At 30.7% G+C, this 23027-nt stretch overlaps 2 protein-coding genes across 2 annotated transcripts; one reads left to right on the top strand and one right to left on the bottom strand.

The window, feature by feature from the left end:
• The first annotated feature begins 2671 nt into the window (after positions 1-2671).
• Positions 2672-16836, top strand: LOC122720371 (targeting protein for Xklp2-like). The gene is made up of 8 exons (XM_043947037.1): positions 2672-2740; positions 14872-15121; positions 15237-15327; positions 15427-15640; positions 15707-15844; positions 15912-16067; positions 16248-16406; positions 16495-16836. The coding sequence occupies exons 1-8, from the start codon at positions 2672-2674 to the stop codon at positions 16666-16668; spliced, it is 1251 nt and encodes a 416-aa protein (XP_043802972.1). The 3' UTR covers positions 16669-16836.
• LOC122720372 (protein dispatched-like) lies at positions 11771-23001 on the bottom strand. The gene is given in 16 exon segments (XM_043947038.1): positions 11771-12411; positions 12513-12692; positions 12758-13007; positions 13097-13392; positions 13475-13684; positions 13808-13980; positions 18662-18903; positions 18972-19272; positions 19385-19685; positions 19809-20387; positions 20460-20847; positions 20938-21139; positions 21219-21606; positions 21697-22362; positions 22504-22641; positions 22771-23001. Coding segments are annotated over 16 exon segments (5079 nt in total). The 5' UTR covers positions 22909-23001; the 3' UTR covers positions 11771-11784.
• Between the last annotated feature and the right edge of the window lie 26 nt (positions 23002-23027).

The following is a 23027-nucleotide window of genomic DNA, read 5'->3' as shown; positions in this document are numbered from 1 at the left end:
AAATAAATGATGAAAGATGTGAAAATCTCAAACCTTAAATCTATTAGAAATTAAACTAAGATTATCATATATTATTAAAAAAAAAATCACCACGAAAATCTACAAATATTGAAAATTATCTTCCAAATTCAAAGAAGTAAATATCGAAAGATTAATACAGATCGCAAATGATTGCGCATCACTGATCCTAATACCAGCTATTTTTTACAAGTGTGTAGGCACGTATAGTTACGTGGAATAAATGAATCTTCCAGTTATTTTATCAGCCCGCCATTGTTTTGCGATCTGAGAGAGGTCCCGTGGCCGACACTCTTAAGCAGATGTAATTTAAACGTGGATGTGTTTCGCTTCGGATCGGGAAAAATCGGTATCGTGCCTGTTTTAACGCTCCCTCGAGATAACGAGTCGATACGAGGAGCGAACACTAAAAATGATTAGGCACAGATATCATTCGAGGTATAATGTGTACTCTCGATACACGTTGATACGCGTCCACGATAAATTAACGTGGTATTTTTTTTTTACTTTATCACAAAAAGAAAACATGAAAATTGAATTTTCTTCCAATGAGAGAATTGTTCATAACAATTCAAACGAATTATAATTATAATTACCAAGAAACAAATTATAAAGTTTATCATACAATTGTACTTCAAGCAAGAAAAAATTAATTCTCATTTATAAAATTTAATTCACCTTGTTACTTACTATTGTAATAAGAAAATTTATCAATACAATTTATAAATACAAATACAAATATCAACGATTTAAACAATAAAACATAAAATTCGACGAAAGGAAACGTTCGTAATCGTAAACAACCCAACCAAGTTATTAACACCCAATAACAATCATCGAATCCTCCTTTAATCCCGATATTAACAAATAAAATACATCCAAATAACTTAATCTCTGTGCAATATCAAATCCTTCCTTCCGGATCGACTACTCCCGCTGCTAGAAGCCGACCGCTGAAGCCGAACGGTTGAAAAGCGAACCGTATACCCGATAATGGGACAGAGCCGTGGACAGAGGCACAAGTAGTGTCGAGTAACGGATACGAATCGGCGAAAATTCCAGCCACGTATAACCGTGGAACCGAGCATAGGTGCACCTGCGGGCCCTCTTTTGCGCCTCCTCGAAGGGGGGCCGCGCGAGTAGGAGCCGTCCACGGCGTTGTTCCCCGCCGATATAGAGACTGCCGGTGTGCACGGAGACACCCCCGCAAACGAGCGGATCGCGCGTGTGTCCGTACGACCAAGGACAACAACATTCTCCGCAAAACTAATTGCCAGGTAAGTATATACGAGCGACGAGCCCGGTCGAGCGCGGCCGAACACGCGCCGATACACCTTCACGGGGCTTGGGAGACTTACTAAACGAGAGGAGCGTGGACGAACAATGAGATGCTCGGCAAGATAGGAGGCGAGAGGGAAAACGAGGAAAAGGTATTCGGTGGATAGTCTTTCGAGAGGAGAATAGTTGGTTTTGAAAAAAAAAATAAAAATAAAAGAATTGATGAGAGCTGAAGGATGGATTTGACGAAGGTGATTGACGAAGATTTTGGAGGGAGGATCGGGAGGGAGGGCGGAAAGGATATTGGGAAGATAGGAAGGGGGAAGGTAAATTTGTTGTTGGCAAAAGGGAATGTGAACCAAGAAAAATGTTGATTGGGAAAAGGTTAGTAGGGAAATATGGAAATAGAAGGAGGTAAAAGGAGGTGTGTCTTATGAGGGTGAATATTTTTGGGAAGTTGAATGATTATAGAGATTATATATATATATGTAAGAAAGGTGGTCGAAAATAAGAAAAGGAGTTTTCGGAAGAGACGAACGAGAGGAGAAATCGAACGTCAAAAGCGAAATATTGATACAAGAGGTAAGAAAAAAATGATAAGAGTGGTAAAAATTAATAAGGAGAAAAAGTGAGAGGTGAATTATGGGACCACCACGAAAGACGAATGAAAGAAAGAGCGGTGTAACGATGTTTAAGGGGCAAAGACAAAATGGAAAAAGATAATTACGAAATTAAATATATCGTAAAAAAGAAAAATGGAACGGATAGAAAAATATGGCGAGAAGTATAAAATAATAATACACAAAATTATAAATGTGCAGCAAAGAAAAGTGATATCGCGAAGAAAAATGAATAAAATTGCGAACAATTATCCAAGTGCAAAATCCAAATAAATAATACAATATGTATTCTTTTTAAAATATTACCAATTTTTGCTCGCGTGTATTACGTATTAAACTTTAAAAAAAAAGAAAAAGAAAAGGATTCAAGAAAGAAAATTAATAATAAAACAACTTGCTCGTTTATATTTTTCGAAGAAACGAGCTACCTATCTGATTAATTAAAGTTAAGAAAGTTTTCAACAACTCGTATCATTAACAAATAAGATAAGATAAAAAGAAGAGGAAGCACGGATCAGGTAAATGTGTACGGAAAAACTGAGAGAGAAAGATAGAAGAAGCGAGCAGAGGGACAGAGACGGAGGGAACAAAGAGCGAACGAAACAAGGTGGGGAGGAAAGAGAGAGGCATAGGAGAAGTATGTATATATCTGTATGGCATAGAATTTATTGCTGAGGACCGGGCTGGACCCCGTTGGGGAGTAACAGAGAGAAAGAGACATACTCGTACGAGAGCGCATAATTTATGCTCTCATTATGCGACAACCAAGATTCATTACGGCCAACAAGCATTGTCGCGCCGATTCGGAGATCGATCATGGCTTGGTAAGTAAATGCACGGACGATCATCGGATATCGCTATTATTTTTTTATTATTATTTATTTTGAAGTAATCTGATCGCATAAATAAACAAAAGTAAGAATATTACAATTTGAAATAGGAAACGTATAAAAAAAAGAAAAATGATTTATTAAAATTTCATCGAAATGATTAAAAATAATTTAAAATATCGATAAGATTAACAAAATTATATCATTTCTAAGGAAAAATTACACTTTGTCACTTTGTGTTGTTGATTATTCTATATCTTTAAGAAAAAATATAGAATAATGGATTTGAAAAATTGTTAAAAGTAAAAGATTTGGTATTAATTGGCTGTTAAATTGATGTGAAGAATGAGTTAATATATTTTGATTGTTTGAATGATGGATAAGTTAAAAAATTGTTGAGTTGCATAACGATACATAACGAAGGAAAAAATTGAAGTTGAATACAATTTGCACGTTTGTACAGCCTTTAAAGTTAACCGGTGAAAGAGAAAGGACCTCCGTGTAACTCCGACCCCACAATTATCGCCTTTCTTTGGATTATCCATCGGCCTTGAGACGTGTTGCGCTCTTTACAAACGCGTACACGCGCAATTTACTTGACTGTTGAAACGGTGGTTAATAAATTATAATCTTACGAGCAACATTGTGAGATGAGTCGAAATATTAATCTTTATAATTATAACATTTGTATATCCATTTTTTTTCGTAGCTTTATTATGTGAAATAAATTTGGCAACTCATAATTTACAGTGTGTAATTTTGAAATACTGGCTTCAAATAAGTTTGAAAATAATTTAAAAAAAAAAAAGTCATCGTGCTGGACCACCTATCGTGACCATTCTAATTATTTTCGTTATTAATGAACCAATTAAAATATTTTTTTGCCGCAGATGATACAATTTTAAAGGAGATCTCTTTTAAACAAGTTTTCAAGGTTTGATTTCAACTTTTTTTCTCCTATCAACTAATTAACAGACTCATAAGGATAAATTCTTAAAAACATTTCTTTTTTTATCTAATAACAACATATCATTCTTCCTGCAGATAAAGACAAAAATTCCATCGAGATAATATCAACGTCTCTCTCATCATTCCTAAAAAAAAAAAAAAAAAGAAAAAAGTTCTCAACGATTGAACGATCTTTCCAATACTTTCATTTTCCATACTACTTTCTCGTAAACATTAACAAAAAAATTCAAAAACTTGGAGCACTCGATCCCATCGCATTACGTCGCGACATAAACTCCATCCTCCCCTTCAGAAGATCCTTGATCAATCCTCAACAACATTTAATCGATCTTCCCAATACTTTTTACCCGCGCACTCTCAACGATACCCGATCCATCGAAACCACGATTTTCACTTATGTCGCTCGCAAATACACGCGTGTGCCTGATTTATCCGCGACAATGTCCCCCACTGGTGAAAAGAAGAGATATATTCGATTTATCCAGGGACAGAGAGGTTCTCCTGCGAGGAACATTCAATTATCGAACTCGAGAACGATCCCTCCGTGTCCCGTGCGTTTTATCTCGATGTACGACCTCGGAAATCCGGCCGCCGCCATTTTAATATCGTTCCTTCTCCCGCTCGTAAATCGATCTCGCGAGAAATACGCGTGTTACTCGCGTTTAATTCGTGCTCGAATCCAAAAGGGGGAGGGGAGAAAAGGGATTCAAGATGGTGCAAAGAAGAAGGGGGGAAAAGAAAAAAAAAAGAACGGTTCAATTTGTGAGTTCGACCTTGCGGTTCGAAACGACGGTGTTCGAGGATCATGTTCAACGATCCTCTGGTCTCGTTTTGTTCGGTTCATCGTGAATAATTGTCCCGCTAGTCGACGGTGCTTATTAATCCACCGACGCTGCCTTTGAACAGGTTTTTGCATTACAACTCTGTAGCCGGCCAGATTGCGGTAACGGGATTAAAAATTATTCACAGAGAGATTGTTCGTTCGGTAGAATGTGTAATTATAATGCGAAATCGTTTTCGAAAGAGAGAGAGAGAGAGAGAGAGGATGGAAATGGTTGGTTCTTGGTTGGTTGGCCGCCCCGTTTTCATGTTTCGAGAGGGGTTTTCCTTTTAAGTTTCGATAAACCGATTTATAAATCTCCCCACGGTAGAGAGAGATTATCTCTCCGGTGCAATGTACATTTTACATGTTACAAGATAAACTAAGAAATAAGGAGCAGCATTTATCTTGTTGAACTTTTCAGAAATGAGTAAATTGGATAAGTGAATTTTCTTTCAGAAATTTTGTACGATTCAAAATTAAAATAGTTATTATATATTTCACTGATATTTTTCAATCCTATTCTAAATATATATTATTTAAAATAAATAACTTTGTAAAAAAAGAAAAATAATTATTTTATTATCAGATTCGTGAAACTTGAAGAATCTGACTGATTATAATAAATATTATTCGAATGTTTGGAAAAAAATTGTTCGAAGCGAGTAATTTCCCACGAAAATGATAAACATGGAAATATCAATGGCGGCCACCAACATTGCTAAAACATTGATTGAGCAATTATTGAAGAATTAACGTGGATTATCGACTACAAGGTATTAAATATTGTTGACTCGTTTCATAATGTAACGAAACGGGTTTTTGCTTTCGAAACGATTATCGATAATCGTAATTATTGGCCAGATGGTTGATAGAACGACAGATAGAAGGGGAGGGAGGGGCGTGTTAAATCGTGCGTTCGTTCATATTTATTCAAGACAGAAGGTAACCTCGCGCGTTTGATAGCTGCCGATTGCAAAGCCATCCGAGACGATTAATCTCCTTCATCTTTATCCGTCTCGCGATCCTCTGTATCTCATCTTTCCATCGAAAGAAGGTTACTCCCCCTTCCACTTATCTTTTTAACCCTTTAACCTTCTGGTTAATTCTCTACTCGCGTATAGATATCGCAACTTTCTTCTCTCTTCCCCCCCCTTATTTTTCGCGATAATAACAACTTCGCTGGATTTTTATGCAAAATTAAAAAAGAACTAAGAAGAAATGAATAAAGTGAAATTTTCTTTATTCCTCCAATATCGTAGATGTATTATTATATTTTGTATTATTATATTTTGAATATTTTGAGCATATCGTTGCGCACACTTTGCAGATATAATCGAAATTGATTCATAAAATTATTTACAAACGCTTATAATTTTTTGTGTAATGAAATTTTGAATTATCTGTTGTAGCGAGTACATACATCATCGAATAACAACAATTCATTACGTATTCAATTGATAATTATCAATTCATAAGGGTACATCGTTTCGATTAATTAAAATTTTAATTAAAAACTCGGAGAAAAGTATTCTCTTGGTTAATAGTAAAACACATTAGCAAGCAATTAATCTTCCCGATTCGAGACACGAGGTCGTTCATCTTAACCTAAGAGCGTCGCAACATTAATTTCAAACGACACTTGTACCATGATAAATTCTAAAAAAAAAAGAAAAATTCGAGGTATTCACAAGTATATTTTCGCGGACAATTCTCAGTCTTCTTCTTCCGCGGCAACTTGTGCGAATAGTTTCATAGTTTATTCAGTGTTTTCGTATTTTTCCTTTTGCACCTTATTACCCGGCCATAGACACGTTCACCGGTCTTTCACGTTGCCTTCTTTCACGTTGCCTTTTCTAACAACCTTGTCCCGCAAGAATGTAATCGGTTCCAAGGATGCGGCGGAACCGAAGAGGAAAGGGGTCGATAGGTTAAAGGGGTTAAGAAAGATAGAGCTAATTGCTCGCGGCGTAATATTTCATAGGTGTGTGCACAAGTGACGTGCGGGATAAATAAAAATGGCCAAGTTTATACTTGGAGCCGTTTAATTAAAGGCTCGATGGGATGTTAATTCAATCTCGTTCCTCTTTGATCGGCGCTTTAATCGTTATCGTATTGGCTTTTCAACGGTTCTAATAAAGTAGAATTATTTATATATATATGTTCGATGATCTATTCATTTATTTCGATATATCGAAAAATTTAAGGAAAAGGATTAAGTTTGATTAAGATATTGTGAATGGAGAATGTTTTTGTGCAAAAATGTGAATAATATAATATAGTTGTGGAGTTAATTTAGGATTAATTTTTAGAGAAAATTTCCTCCGTGAAATTCTCGCGAAAAAAATATAAATTTATTTTAGAACGAAAATAGTTTTATGAATTGTTATGCTTTTATGTTCTGAGTATACTTATATTAGTTAAAAAATTTTGTAGATTAATAACAATTACAGAATCCTAGAGTAACATCTTTAAAATTTGTCAAGTATTTATTTAAGGGAAAAAAAAATTGCATTACAATTTTCGAAAATTAATAAAATCAATTGATCTTTCAAATTTTCAATATTACGTCGATTGATTTAAAGGAAATATACCTGTATGCATATAATAACAAATTAAACACACGCGATGCAAATTGTTTCGAATATTAAAAGAGGGATAAATAGATACATTAAGAAAAAAAATAACACGTTTTTCCATTTGAAGGTCTGAAAAAAATCGTTTCCTTATCGCGAAAACGAGATTTACAACTATAATACCTGGTTTCTCGAGGCACCTTTTACACAAATTAGCAAAAGCATCGAATTAGAAATGCAGATCGACCGGCTACTGTAATCGATACGCCATCTTTAAAAATAATATTAGCATAAAAGTTGACGTTCACAGCATTTCAAATGTAACTCGCATAATTATGAATCGATGCGACTATTGCGTAGAATATAAAAAAGAGGAGAAATGTCGGTAGATTGTTTCATTAGATTAATAATTTATCAATAAGATGTAATTTAATATAATAAAATATTTGTTTTATATTATATGAATTTTTATATCTATATAAATATATATACGTGTGTGTGTGTATGAAATTGTACAAGTTGAAATAATTCGATATATCGAATTTCAATATATATTTCCTGTGAAAAAGTTAGGGAATAACGATCAACTAAAGGAATCTAATTATAATAATTAACCTTATCTTACGATGGAAATAACTCAAGATATTATCGAATCGTTGAATCACTTTGCGATCGAAAGATGCTCAAGAAAGATATAAAGATTGAGAATTTTATTAAAAAAATATTTCATCCACAACGATCGTAATACAATTGTGGAGGATCAATGTTAGATGTTAGTACGATTTCTTATTTTTCATATTTTGAAAATTTTAACAAGTTACTCGATTAGACTCGAATGTGAATATTCTTGCCTTAAATACCGTGTATATTTCTTATCTACTTTTTCATCTTGCGTTTATAAAAATCAAGGTTATGTCCTTATTATACCAATTATTGCAACAGAAAGTATAGGACGAGCAAAAATAAACGCGATACGATTAAAAATCCTTAATGAGGTAATAAATACCGATGAAATGAAAACAGAGAGAAAAAAAAATAAATCTAGATTCGTTAAAATTTCCTTACCTGTTTTCGAGACGAACGATCGTTTACCGATTTTTTTGCTATTTTTTTTTTTTTTTTTTCCATTTCTAAATCGATCCCGTTCCAAATTGAATCTTTTAACGATGAGAAATGAATATAAAATACGAGCCCGTATTCGAAATAAAGAATATATGCTTCCTTCTCGAGGAAAGGAAACGTGCTTTATCTTTTACTTTATTCAAATCGTTGCCTCGAGTAAATTGCGTACCGTGAGGCAATTAGTTCCTACATTTTTATTCGACTTAACCTTCGACCTCCTCCTTTTCCAATTCATGGAATATATATATAGTTAGAGGGAAGAATTGAAACGAAACATATATCGATAGTAAACGAGGATGTTTATTGTTAATTATTCAATAGACTAGTTCTTAATGATTCGTATATTTTTCGGATACAAAATATATTTTTTCGTATATAATAGATCACTGATTTTATGATTCATTTATTAAGAGATTAATCGAATATAGATCCAATTTTACTACACACTTTGTGTATATACTATTTCTTCTTCTAGTTTTAATCTTAATCGAGCATTCAGTCAAAATTAGATATCAATAATTTCGTTCTTAATAATTTCTGCTACCTCTATTTTCATTATCCAATAACTTGCATCATTTTAAAAATCCAAATTCTATTATAATTCTGAATTATATTCATCTATAAAACACACATCTCAAACTTCGTAATCATTTCAAACATAAATTTGCATTTTTATAGAGACTCAAACGAACCTAAAAAATCCATAAAAGATCTCAAGCATAGAGACTCTCCAAATAAAAATCCAAATCGAACGTAACCAATTAGTTTCCATTACCATTTTCAAAAGAAAAAAGAAAAAAAAAAGATCTAAACGCAAAGAAACTTCAATCGAAAGATCCAAAAGAAATCCAAACCGAACGAATCCACCCCAAACTCAACTTCGTATTCACCCCTCCTTCTTCCCCCACCCCCAAGAAACTTCTTAATGAAAATCATCCCGTTAACCCTGGTTGATGGTCGCGATGAACGAGCGGTGAAAAAAAAGGGGCAGAGACCTTGAAGGGTGCAAATCGTGGAGTACATTCGAGAGAAAGAGGGAGGGGAGAAGGGGAGAGAAGCTCTATCGCGGAAACTATCAGGTCGTCGTCCAACGACGCCTGTAATCTAGGGCCGTAACCACTTGCTCTCTTGGATAAGACTGTTGAAGGGAGGTAGGGAGGGGGAGGAGGATAAAAAACCGGCAGAAAATGAAATACGGATTACAGTGGTTGGCCGAGCCACGATAATGACGGGTAATGACGATCCACGGCCTGTACCCTTCGCTACCACGTCCCTGTCCGGATCAGATTTTGCCATTTTTTCGCGCCCGCCCCCGCTCTCCCCTCCCCTCCCCCTCCTCCGTTCTGTCGTCGATGGACGAGCAATTTTCGTTTACGGAGTTACCCACCCCTTTTGTCGTCGTTCGAGCCTCATCGTTCCGATATAAGGTTACCATTTGTCCTCGTCATCGACTTAACGCGCGTTTTCGCGCTGAATCCTACCACCCCCTCGTTTAGCGATACAACTTGTTTCTTAATTTTTTTCTTTTCTTTTCTTTTCTTTTCTTTTCTTTTCTTTTCTTTCAACACGATAGATCTTCGAGAGAGATGCGTGAAATATGAGATATCTACGTAGATGTATTCTTCTTAATTGAGCTTGTTGTGTTCTTCCGTTGAGAAACGTTGAGAATTCAAAGAGAAAATTTGCGATATATTTCATATTCGGGAAAGAAAGTTTTTTCGACTATTTTTGTTTTATGTTCAAATTTGAAAAAAAATAAACACTTATCGATAAATGTAAAATTTTTTTTAAAATTAATTTTCTCTCAATAATTTTATAAGGAAAATGTTTCATCACCTTCCAAAAAAAAAAAAAAATTCCCACCTCGATTCCCCTCCACTCTGTTCGTACAACGAATTCGCAGAATTTTCTGTGAACGAGATAAGGGGAGAAAAAGAGGGGGAAGGGGGGATTCGATCAAAGAGATTCTGTCGGTGGCGGCGCGAGCCATCGGGCGACGTGCGAATGCGAACATAAATCCAAATTAGCGGCAACATAACGCAATCGTGCACCGATAGAGGTACTACGATTCAGAGGGGGGGAGGATCTTCTCTCTATCTAGAGGCCGGTGTTCGCACGCGCGAATGACAGTAAATCGTATGGCCGCCGGTATCGGAGAATTCGATCAAACGCTCGTTTCGCGGATGCCAATGGTTGTTGTTCCAAGTGGCGTGAAAACCGATCTACCGCGATCTTCTCGATAGATCTTCCTCTTCCGCCGATTTCTTCCTGGTTCTGATATTAGGTAGAACGACAGTTATCTGAAATATTAGAAAATCACTATTAGCATTTATTTTGTTGAGATTGACAAATTTTTATGTTATAAGGATATTTATTTATATTGAATACATTATAATCTTTTTTTTTTTAAAGTATTCTGTTTAATATCGAACGCTTTGTGTAGTATAAAATTGTAATATATCATATATTTTACGTAGTTTCGAAAGATGGAATAGAGAAAATTTATATTTATTTATATTATTTAAATTAGTTATAAGAAAATATGAAAATAAGAATTAAATGTCTAGTTGATGGTATATTTTTCTAAATGTTTTATTTAGTAATAGAAAACAGGTTAAAAATATATATATGATATATGTACATAAATATATGAAAATAGATATATATATATAGAATATATTGAATAAATTCTTAAAACTTCCCCAATCAATTCGATTAGAAGTAAAGAAGGCAATAAAGTTAATTCAGATAGTATCGATTCCGTCTCTTGAACGCATGAATTTGTAGAGTGAATGTAGACAAGGAAAGTAAATGATGAGAGAAGGACAGAGATAGTGTAAAAATATTGAAATCAGCGCCATCTTCAGAGTGCCGCAAATGAAACTCACGAAAAAAGGACAGAAGATAGTAAGAAAAGGATAGAGATAGAGTAAAAATCGAACTGCTGGCGCCATCTCTCGAGTATTTCGTAAACTTTTCTTCAAAGTTCTCTTAACACTCAAAAGATGGCGCTAAACTTCGATTCCTACTCTACTTTATCCTTCTTTTACTTCTACTTTATCCTATCTTTCGAAAAAGTGTCTTTGGTGTCCGAGAGATGGCGCTGACGGTCAATTCTTATTCTCTATCCTTTTCTCATTATCTTCTATCCTTTTTATTTGTGTTTAATTTGCGGCACTCTGAAGATGGCGCTGATTTCAACATTTTTACACTATCTCTGTCCTTCTCGCATAGTTTCTCCTTGTCTAGCACATTCTACTTAATTCTAGCGCGCGATATAAATCGAAAAATATTTTTATTATTTTTTTTTTTCGAAAACAATGTATCTTAAAATTTAATAGAGTCAACAAAAACTTAATATCATATAATTTTAATGAAAAATAAACAAAATATTAATTCAAAAATTAATTTTATAATTTATCAATATTTATATAATTATATATATATATTCATAAACGTTTTTAAAAATGTATCAACATTTAAATACATGGGAAATGTTCTCTCACAGATTTCTACAGGTTCCAAGACTTAGATAACTTTGTTATAATACATTAAACTTCGATATCTTCTTCAGGAGCAGGTAAAATCACTGTCGTTACGGTAACTGGTTTCGTTTTCGACTTCTTACAGACCAAAATCTCCATTCTTCCCGATATTCTACCGTTCAAAATCGCGTTAACGATAAATGGAATCGGAACACCGCTCGGTAAAAGAGGTACGTCCATCATACGTGGTTTCACTTCTATGTTCTCACTCCTGCAAACGATGTACAGATCCGTGTCGGAGAATTCGTCGGATATATTCGTCAGCAAAATGCGAATTTGATAATGCGGTCCCAATCCTAAAACTGTAGCTTCCACGGTAAGAGAGTGCGATCCAGCGTCTTGACTGTCGTTCAAAGATTCGACTACCTTCTTGGCTACCATTAATCTCAATCGAAGCAGACCTTGCTGAAAAGTAGTGTGTATCTTCTTCGCTTCTGATCTTTCGCGTATCGTTTGCTCGACAAACAGTCGCGTTTTCTTCGGTATCAGAAATTTAGAACCGTCGTTGATCGATAGATCGGACATTGGATTGTGAATACTGAAATCGGCGGTGCGTTTCAAAATCTTCACGCAGAGGCCACCTCCTACGGTGACCATCGCCATTGTTCGTTCTTCTTGACCCATTTTACCGTACTATTTTAAAGAAAAAGAAAAAAAAAAAAGAAGAATACAATTCATCAATCATTAGTATTTAGCTTAAAAAATAATTTTTCTCCTAGATGTATGAGGTATACCTTCATAGCTGAAACTGGTTCCATAATCTTCAACGTGTCTACGTGATGCTTTCCATCGTATACACGGATACCATATCCAGCTGTACTCACAGCAAGCAAAGAGAGTCCAATTTGAGGAACTGGTAAGCTTATCGAATCCAAAATTGCTCCCGGAACGCGAACGTGCCAAAGTTTAATTCCCTGTTTATGGATTAATTCATCGGCTATGATTTATATTCGAAATAAAAAAAAAATACTTCGTATACCTTTCTGGAGAAACCGATCAAAGTGCCATCCATCGTGGTAACCGCGATGCCCTCGTTATTAAGGGCTGAAATGGCTACAGCAGGTGACGATAATTTTTCCCAAAGTTTGACAGAACTTCCCCTCCTTATCATGCCAATTCTACCATCCCTTCCGATAATTAATACTCTTCCATCACCTGTCCACAAACCTATACACGCAAAAGCAACTGGTGGCCATTGCAATAAATGTTTATCCATAATGGAGAACGTTCTAAAACAAATAGACATTTCGTAATTTACTTAATTATTTTTTAATTATACAAAAAAAAATATATAATTGAATAAAAATGAATGAAATACCGAGGATCCAATATAAGTATTTCTCCAAATTCCGTACCCAGCACGAGACAACTACTTGCCGGATCGTTCCACGAATCTCTTCGAATCACAGAAATCGCAGTTAAGGCGTTACTTTTAACGAGTGGAATCCTTCTGTACTGTTCTGCGAAACTAGCTCTCAAATTCTTATCCATGCATAAGAATTTCAACGTTCTCGGTGAAATAAATCCAGCTCCAAGTTCGTTTAACAAAAGATCCAATTCGTCGGCTAATGTGAGCACGTTCAATTCCTCGTCCAATCCAGCCTTGTGCCAAATCTATCAATAGATTTTTTCCTTCAATTTTGTAAATCGAAAAAGTATTTGTCTTTAAATTTAGAGAAAGAAGAATTTTCTGTACCTCTCGTTCTTTTGGATGTGCCTCGATGTGCGGCAAACAGTATTTAAAATAAGGTCTCATATTTTTAAAGATGTAGACGCTAGGGCCAACACCCACTGCCACTACGGAGGATCGAGGTTCTCCATTTTGCGTGTAAAAACCGACCACCCCACAAGGTAGATCTACCATGTTGTGCTCGGTTATCTGATCGCCTCCTTTGTAAACTCGTATCTGAAAATGATTTGTATAAACGTGTGTAATATTAATTAGAGATTATATTTTGTAGAACGTATATATTTGGGAAAGATGTACGATATCAATGATCTTTTTTAATTATTAAAAATTGTATCTCACTTTAGGCGAATTGACGTCGAGAGCTCCCAAATCAGCACAGACAAGCCTGGCATCTCCATCGCCGCTTACATCGAGCATATCTAATCCATTTGGTAAAGTGTGCAATTTGGCAGCTGGTTCCCAAAGAGCCTCTAACCAGCGACTCGTACCTAAGCTGCTAATATTGTGTTCACCTCTGAAAATTATAGATAATAAAAATTAGATTTATAAAACGTTTCAAAATCTATATATTTTGCATTTTAAAATCGAATGATTAGATTAATTTTAAACAATAAAGAAATTGAAGGAGAAATTAATTTTTTTTCTTACCGTAAGCCATGCATATTCATAGTTTTTCTTTAAGTCGAAATATTATTTTCAATATTAGAATTCATCGTTGAATTCTCTTTTTAAAAGATGTCATCACAAGGATGTTGAGATTTTTAAAATAATTCCTTTTTGAAACAAAAGCAAATGAGTATTGCGATTGTCGAATAGAAGAAAGATTAATCATATTTAACAAATTTACTTAGAGAAAACGATTCAACGATGTGGCCCCTGCTTTGTTGTGAACATTTGTATCCATAGAAATATTCACGTGTACATAATATCAATGATCGCGCGCAACTCGTTATATTTACTACAATGTTACGTTACAATACGTAAAATATAATTATTTTTACATATTAATTTTATAATATTTATAAAATGTCGTACAATTTTAATGAATTATATATAAGAAACGAATAAATCTGAATTCGATATATTTTTTTATTAACATATGATAATTTTTTTACGACTATTTTTTTTTCATAGAACAATATTTATAATCACTATTCATTGTTATTCTCATGTGTTTCGTTTCCTCCAGAAATTAAGTTCAACTTGACCTATTCGTAATAATAAACATACGAATCACAGTTGTAAAGTATTTAGTCAATTTCGAAATAAAGCATTGGATGATTTTTAAGTTATTATTAAAAGTAATGAGAGAGTAAAAATTGTTTTTTTTTTAAATTTTGTGAAAAATATAATCAATTCTATATTTGTTTCATAACAAAATTGATAAGATTCTGGAATCTTAGATAATGCACGCACCCACAAAATTGATGAATATAAAATATGGACAAGCTATAACACCGGTAACATACTCCAAGAATACTATGAAAGTACCACCTCGAAAATTGTGGCAGAAGGAGAATGTCAAACCGGAATGTCAAGATGATGATTGGCACAAGAATAAAAATTCGAAAAAAGATGAGAAATGGGATGCAATCCAATCACCGCAATTTGTCGATTTTTCAAATTTACCCGATATTGGAGATTCGTTTTTTAGTAAGTAATGAACGATATCTTTAAAGAATAGAAGTTTAAAAATTTTCAAAATTTTTCTATTTCGTTTTATTCAATTTTGATTAATAAAATTGATCGATTCTTTGATCATGTATAGATAGAGTAACTGTAGTTGTAAGTACACCAAATCCAAATCTTGCAAACGAAAAACTTCCGAATATAGTTACAGAAGACGATTCATTGATCACGTAAGAATTACAACTGTGAATTTCCAAACATAATATATTTTTTTATCTTCTTTTTCTATCCAATAATAAGAAAAACGATATCATTTAATTCTTTCGTAGATCTTTAAAAAATTTCTCTTTGTCTGAAACACAAAATGAAACAGTATACGAAAACCCATTATATGTTAATCAAAAGGAGAAAGAAAAAGAAGAATACGTAGTACATGATGTTAGCATTAACCAAGTATATGAAAACCCATTATATGTCAATCAACAAGAGAAAGAAAAAGAAGAAAAAGAAGAATACGTAGTACATAATGTTAGCATTAAACAGGTGTGTAATGTTGATAATGTATAAATAATATTATTTAAATTGATTAAATTGAGATTAACATTTTAGGAATCTAACGTTAAAACTGAGATTTGTAATAAAGTACAAAAATCGCAGAATGTTAAGATACATCCATTTTCTTTTGATTTACGATCAAAAAATATGCAGAAACAAAAAGAAGAACAAAAACAAAAACACATTAAAAAGGTATACAAATTTTTGTTATAAATATATTAAGATATTAAAAAATTGTGATTTTTTTCATTACTTTTAGATATCGGAAGAAGAGAAAAAAATAAAAATATTTCATGCAAATCCCATTCCAAAGTTTATAAAAAATCGAATTAAAATTGAACCAATAAGTAACAACAAAAACGAAAAAAATCAAAAAGTTAATGTTCTCAATAAGCAAATTAAAAAGAATACCGAGGTATATAATTAAACAAATTTTATTTGAAATCAATTATATGTATGTTTTAATTAATTATTAATTTTAATACTTATTATATAATATTATTAATTAATTCATATATTATACATTATATAAATAATAAATATATTTTTATTAAATAATTTAATGAAATATTTTTAATTTTATTAAATAATCTAGCTTTGGAAAAAACCGCCGTTTACACCATGTTTATCAAAGAAGAAGTTAGAACCACCAAAAATAGGACCTTTACACTCAGAAATTCGAGCAATAGAAAGAAAACGCTTTGATGAGATTATAAAAGAAAAACAAAGACAAAAAGACTTACAGAAACAAATGGTAAAGTGTTCTATAATATTATTATTCGTTAATAATATATTCTATTTTCAAGATTATAATGCATATAATAATAAAATGGAAATAATAGGAAATTGCTGCTAAAAAGAAACAAGAGGAAGAAGAAATCGCACAGCTACGAAAACAAATTGTTCATAAAGCTCAACCGATTCGAAGATATAAAATAGAATTACCTAAAGTCGAAAAACGACCATTAACTGATCCTATAAGTCCAATATTATTGAAACGTCGTCGTCGTGTATAAATACTTAAAATATAATTAAGAAGCATTATACTTTAGTAATCGAATCTTTTAAATCAATGTTTTTTTTTTCACGCCCTGTTTCGCAGGTAGATACATTTATAAAGTAACTTAAATTAATAAATATATTAAATTAAATTTAAATTTTCAGTTTAATCATATTAATATGTATGTTTTAATATATTTACACATATAGATACACATCCATATACTTTTTGATTCTCTATAAATTTTGTCAATAAAGGCAATTTCATCGAAATATATTTTTAATCTTTGAAAGTAACGTTTTATAAAACAATAATTTTTCAAAATATATTCGTATCTGTAGATACTAAATGATCGTTATTTAAAATAGTTTACTAAATATTTTTATCGAGAATATGTGATTATTGTGAAAGTTAGTCATTTTTTATAGTATTCTCACATATTTAACATAGTTTATGCTGAATAATATTTGTTTTAACAAAGATGCGCATTAACATGAAATATATAACATACATTACTATAATATATTATAACACACATACACACACACACACACACACACACACACACACACACACACACACACACAGATATATTAAAGATTGCCAATGCATTCTAGATTATATTAATATTCTTAATATATGATAGTTATAAATATTTAAATAATTGATAAACACATATTACAGTAATTATAAAAATGGATTTTCTTTAACAGCATAAATATATAACTTTTTCAAAGCATGATATAGTATTACATAAATTGTTGATTTGTACCTTTTTCTTTTTATAACGAAATGTGTGTAAAAAATAAGTTTTTATTTGTTGTATTATGTACAATAATATTTAATATTTCAAACTTGATAAAAATAAAAACTTGATATAATGTTCATACATATAAAAACTATCTTAAATATCAGAAATTAATGAATAATGAACATTTATTTAAATAAAACTAAAACTTTTTAAATAAAATATTTAAAAAACAATTAAAATTTTAAGAAAAAAAAATTATTTTAAACTTTCTTTGCATATTCAATATCATCTATGAAAATTATATAAATTTGTCAGTCTTTTTTTTATAACTAGTTTATAAATATAAATAATTTTGAAATAAAATCATGTATAATAACACATTCCGTTATTTTTTCTTAAATTTAATTGCAAACATACACACATACATCTTTCTATAAAGTTGAAAGCATTATTTAATAAAACAACTAATTCAATATTCTCTTATTTCTAAATATATAACAAATTCATTCACTCTATTAAATTTATTATAATATTTCATTTAGAAATTAAACAGTCTCTGTATGTAATCTTTGAATTATCAATTTGATAAACTTATTCAAATAATATATTTAATTTTTCTTAATAATATATAATAAATATAAAGTTATATAATACAATTATTAATAAAGCATATTAAATTATATATATCAATTTATTTTAAATTAAATTAGAAATAATTAAATTTATTAATATTCGCATATAAAAAAATTTATATTTACATAAAACGAAATTACAAATATATTTTATACAAATTTTAATAAAAAAAAAAAATTAAAATGCATTCATAGATATGTAAATGCAAGTCTATAGTATAACATTTTATCAATATTATCAGTTACCTTAGATATATAAACATAAAATACAGTTTCAATTTATTAAAAATTGAGATTTAAAATAAATCATAAAATATAAAACAGCCTGCGATATATTTGGCATTTAAAGCCTGATTTATATCACAATGGATATAATATAATATATGCATATATTTGCGTAACTGATATAGGAAGCCCAATGAATTAATAATAGATATAAATAATTATCTTAAAACTATTTTGAACACAGCCAATGACACATTAGTGACACATGATCATAGATTATATGTGACATAAGTTACACATGAATAATAAATTCATTGTTAAAAATTTGAAAGAGTTTATGGAATATCATAATTAGAATTTTTTCTTTTTTTTTTAAATATATACCCATCTTATTATTTAACCTTTATCTTATTGAAGTAATGCTGATGATGGAGATGGAGGTAATGATGGTGATGGCGGTGGTCTAGTAAAAGTTTCTATTTCATTACAATGAAATTGACATACTGTACTAGATGTACTTAAAGTAGATTCTGACCACATTCCTCTTCCTTTAATCTTTCTTCTAGCTCTATTATTATCTGTACTTGAATCAGGCACATTTCCAGACTTGTTTTTACGAAGATAATTCCATAATAAATTTAATCTGTAATAATTTCAACATCCAATTAATGAAAAAAAAAAAAATTAAAATACTTACAATAATATATTTACCTAGGATATTGAAATTGAGCAAAATGAGATGATGGACCTATAACTGCTAATATTGGACACAAAAAAAATGTAGCATATATCCAACTTATTCCCATTACAAGTAATAAAAATATACCAATTTGAATATATGCTAATACACATGAAGGTAGCATGAGAGCACCAGCAGCACCAGTTGTAAGACAAGCCATTAAAGTTGGACCACCCATTTGTGTAAGAGCTGTTTTTACTCTATCCTCTCTCTCTTTAGAAGTACATGCTCTATAACTTACTACATAGTGTAAACTAAAATCTACAGTTAAACCTAAAAATAATATATATATTATATATGTATATATTAATAATTAATATTTAATATATAAATAAATAAATAAATAAATAAATATATTAAAATTATTAATTATATCAAAAAATACCTATTGCTGTAGATATTGTAATACTTTCTAAAACATTTAATTTCCACCCAAGAAGAATCAAACCAGCAATTGTTACTATAATTGCTGCACCAATTGTTATAATTGCATATAAACTGATAAGAGGATTAAATGTCACAAAAGCCAATACTATGAGAGCTAGAATCAATGAAACTCCCATTGCCCAAAGAGTACCTTCATACAATGTTCGTTGTAATTCATAAAATTCTAATCTACTAACAAACCAACCACCACGCATTCCTAATGGAGCATTTTTTAATTGATTTTGCATCCATGTTTCAACCTACAAAATATTATTTTAGATTTCATTAATTATATTATAATTATTTACAACACAACAAAAAATACAATGTATTTCATATATATATGCACATATATATACACACATATATACACACATACATACCTGATGAAAAAATTGATCCATATTTGAAAAAGAAAGACTGTAATTATATATGCTATCATATTCAACAATTAAAGCTTTAATTTTAAGTGTTGGCATTATTATTGAATTTGTTTCATTTGATATTTGTAATTGTGTTGAATTCGGTTCTCTTAAAAATTTTAAACCAGCAAAAACACCATTGCGAACCCATAAATATGAAGGAGTACGATATAATCCTGCATTAGCTTCAGCTGCACATCGTTGTAAAGTGGTTGAATTATATGGAAATTTACTTTCTTCACAACATGGCATATAATTAATATGTGGATCAATGGGGTCTTCACAACGTCTTTGCATCCATTTACGTAATGATTCAATAAAACAATTAGGAAGTAAAGGTCCTAATGTATTACGATAAAAAGGTTGTGCTCGTAAATCATGGCAAAATTTTTCAAGCCATAATTGTGATTCTGGATGAGATACATCAAAAGATTCATCCCATTCTGGTGTACCAATTAAACCAGGATCTAAATAATTACCGTTATCGATTGGTTTAACGCCCCATACAAATCTTAGTGGCAACATATCTCCATTATCAATCTGTAATTGTTAATTATTTTAAAATCTTTCAAAAAGACATATCTTAAGAAATATTATATTTTTTTTACATACTGTTTCATGTTTCTCAAACCAAAATTTTCGAGCATATATCAAGTCATATTTTTCAAATGGATGAGAACTATCAAATAATTGGAAATCAGCAGTATCTGGCAATTGTAAACCAGGATATTGAAAAACAATAATACAACATATTATTGCTACAATACCCAAACTGAATAACCAGCACCATCGAAAATTAATAACTATCTTTATAAGAAAAGAATTAAAACCTATCGTTATTTTATCTCCAAATAATCGTAAAGGTCTAACAATTTTTCGTGTTATAAAATTCGCGGGAGATAAAATACCAAGTTTAAATCGTTCTGATACTACGACACATGCTGGTAACCAAGTAATCATTAAAAAAAAGTTTGCAATAACAGTCATTCCTGAAAATAAACTAAAGATTTGTATTAGTAATATTCAAATTTATTTATTTTTCTTTAAATATTTTAATATTAGTCAAATAGTTATTTTTAAATATATATACCTGAAGCAATTTATAGCAGTAACATTACTAACAACTGATGCAAAAAATGCTACTGCAGTAGTTAAAGATGTAACAAACATAGATGGAACAGCATGTTTCATTGTTTCTTGTACCAGTCTGACCAATCCATTATTTGATATTTTTTGTTCTTTACCTCTTTCCCAAATTTTGCAATATATAAATGCATCATCTGCACCTATTCCTTAAAAAAAATAAAATTGCATGTTAAATGATTTGATTTTTTAAAATTGAAAATTTAATTATCATATATACTTTCTTACCTACAGCAACAACAATTGCCAAGAGATTCATAAATGGAAAGAATTTGATATGCAAAAATAAAGTATAAAATGCATATGAAATGCCAAGACTAAAAATTACTGCAATAATGGTTGTGATAGTTAATAAAAAAGAACCAGTATATGCCCATATACAAATTGTTACAAAGGTAAAACCAGTAAGTAATAAAATAGAATCTGACACTAACAGTCGATCAAACAATATACTTTTTAAACCCAAATGCATTCCCTTTACACAAAATTTTCCATAAGATAAATCAACATCATTTAATCCTTTATAAAAATCTAAAGTAGCTGAGCTTGCAGCAATTGGTAAAAATAACATTGCATATTTTAATGTCGAATTTAACTTATTTTGAGGATCTTGCTCCTGAAAAAAATATAAATAATTATTCTTGATATTCATAATAAATTATATTGTACAGAATATACAGAAATATATAGAAATTAATTCTCTTACTCGATCCAAAATAAAATCAGTATCCAATAAGTAATGCAACAAATGATATGCTGCATTATGCATATAGCATTCAATTGGAACATGTTTTTGACAATTTAAATCTTCTGCACAATTTGATGTTAAACGACGATTTTGATAATAATAAATACATCTTTTTAAAAGAGTTTCAACACGACTGAGATCATTTTCTGTTACACCCAAACAAGAACTTCGATTAGATAGAAGTGCAACATAATTTGCTGGAGACCAACTTCTACAACATTTTTGCCTTGAATTGTTATATTCTATTGACATTTGACATAAAGAAGAAAAATGTGAATTTGATCTAAGCTCTGTATCAATATAACATTGTGCTAATACACCTTCCATTGACCATAAATTTGAATCTTTAGAGTTTCTGCCAATAACAACACGTGCATAAGCAGAAGATGGCAAATTACAAAAAAAATTTTCATTATCAATATAATCTTGACTTTTATAATCCTTTGTCATATCTAATTTATTTTTGTTTTTTAACTCTATTAATTCTTCCCATTTATCTTTAATTTCAATTTTATCTATTTCTTCTTTATTAATTTGTTTTTGATATTTCTTTCCTCCTTTTTTCTTATTTTTAGGTTTTTTTTCAATCCAACTATAATTTTGTATAATAGAATTCTGTAAATTCTAAAATATATTAGATTATAATATTAGATTATTAATAATCGATATTGATAATCTGATACTTATAATAAAATTATTATTATAAATTAAGTATATAAATTAATATTATAATATTACAATATTAATAATTTTTAATAAAAATACCTGTTGATTTAATTGTTGCACATAATGATAATATTCTAAAGGATTATCAACTAATTGTCCTCTTGGTTTATTTGATTCTAATAAATTTTGCCAAGCAATAAGTCTTTGTGCTAATATTGTACCTCTTGCTTCAAATCCCTTTAACATTATAAAAAAATATAAATTAGAGAAAATATTATTATTAATATTAATAAATATTATAGAGTAACTATAAAGAAAATATTATTTTATATATATTATTTTTATATTTTAATTATATATACTTACTAACTGAGGATCTGAGAAGTCTGGAAATTTTTTAATAGCTAAGGGAACAATTAAACATGTTGAAGAAAAAATAAGTATTATCATTAGAATGGTATAAGGATGATGAGCTATTACTCGAGAAAACCACCACATTTCCATTTTGAAAATTATATTATAATTTAAGTCATATTTAATATAAAAAACTAAAGCACAATATTATCTTAATTTGTACTTAAATCACACGATATCATAGCTTTATTTTTTTAAACAACTTTTAA

This window comes from Apis laboriosa, unplaced genomic scaffold (genome assembly GCF_014066325.1).
Source record: "Apis laboriosa isolate Shangri-la unplaced genomic scaffold, ASM1406632v1 scaffold12_cov154, whole genome shotgun sequence".
Lineage (NCBI taxonomy): Eukaryota > Metazoa > Arthropoda > Insecta > Hymenoptera > Apidae > Apis > Apis laboriosa.
This window is presented reverse-complemented; position numbering and strand designations above follow the sequence as displayed.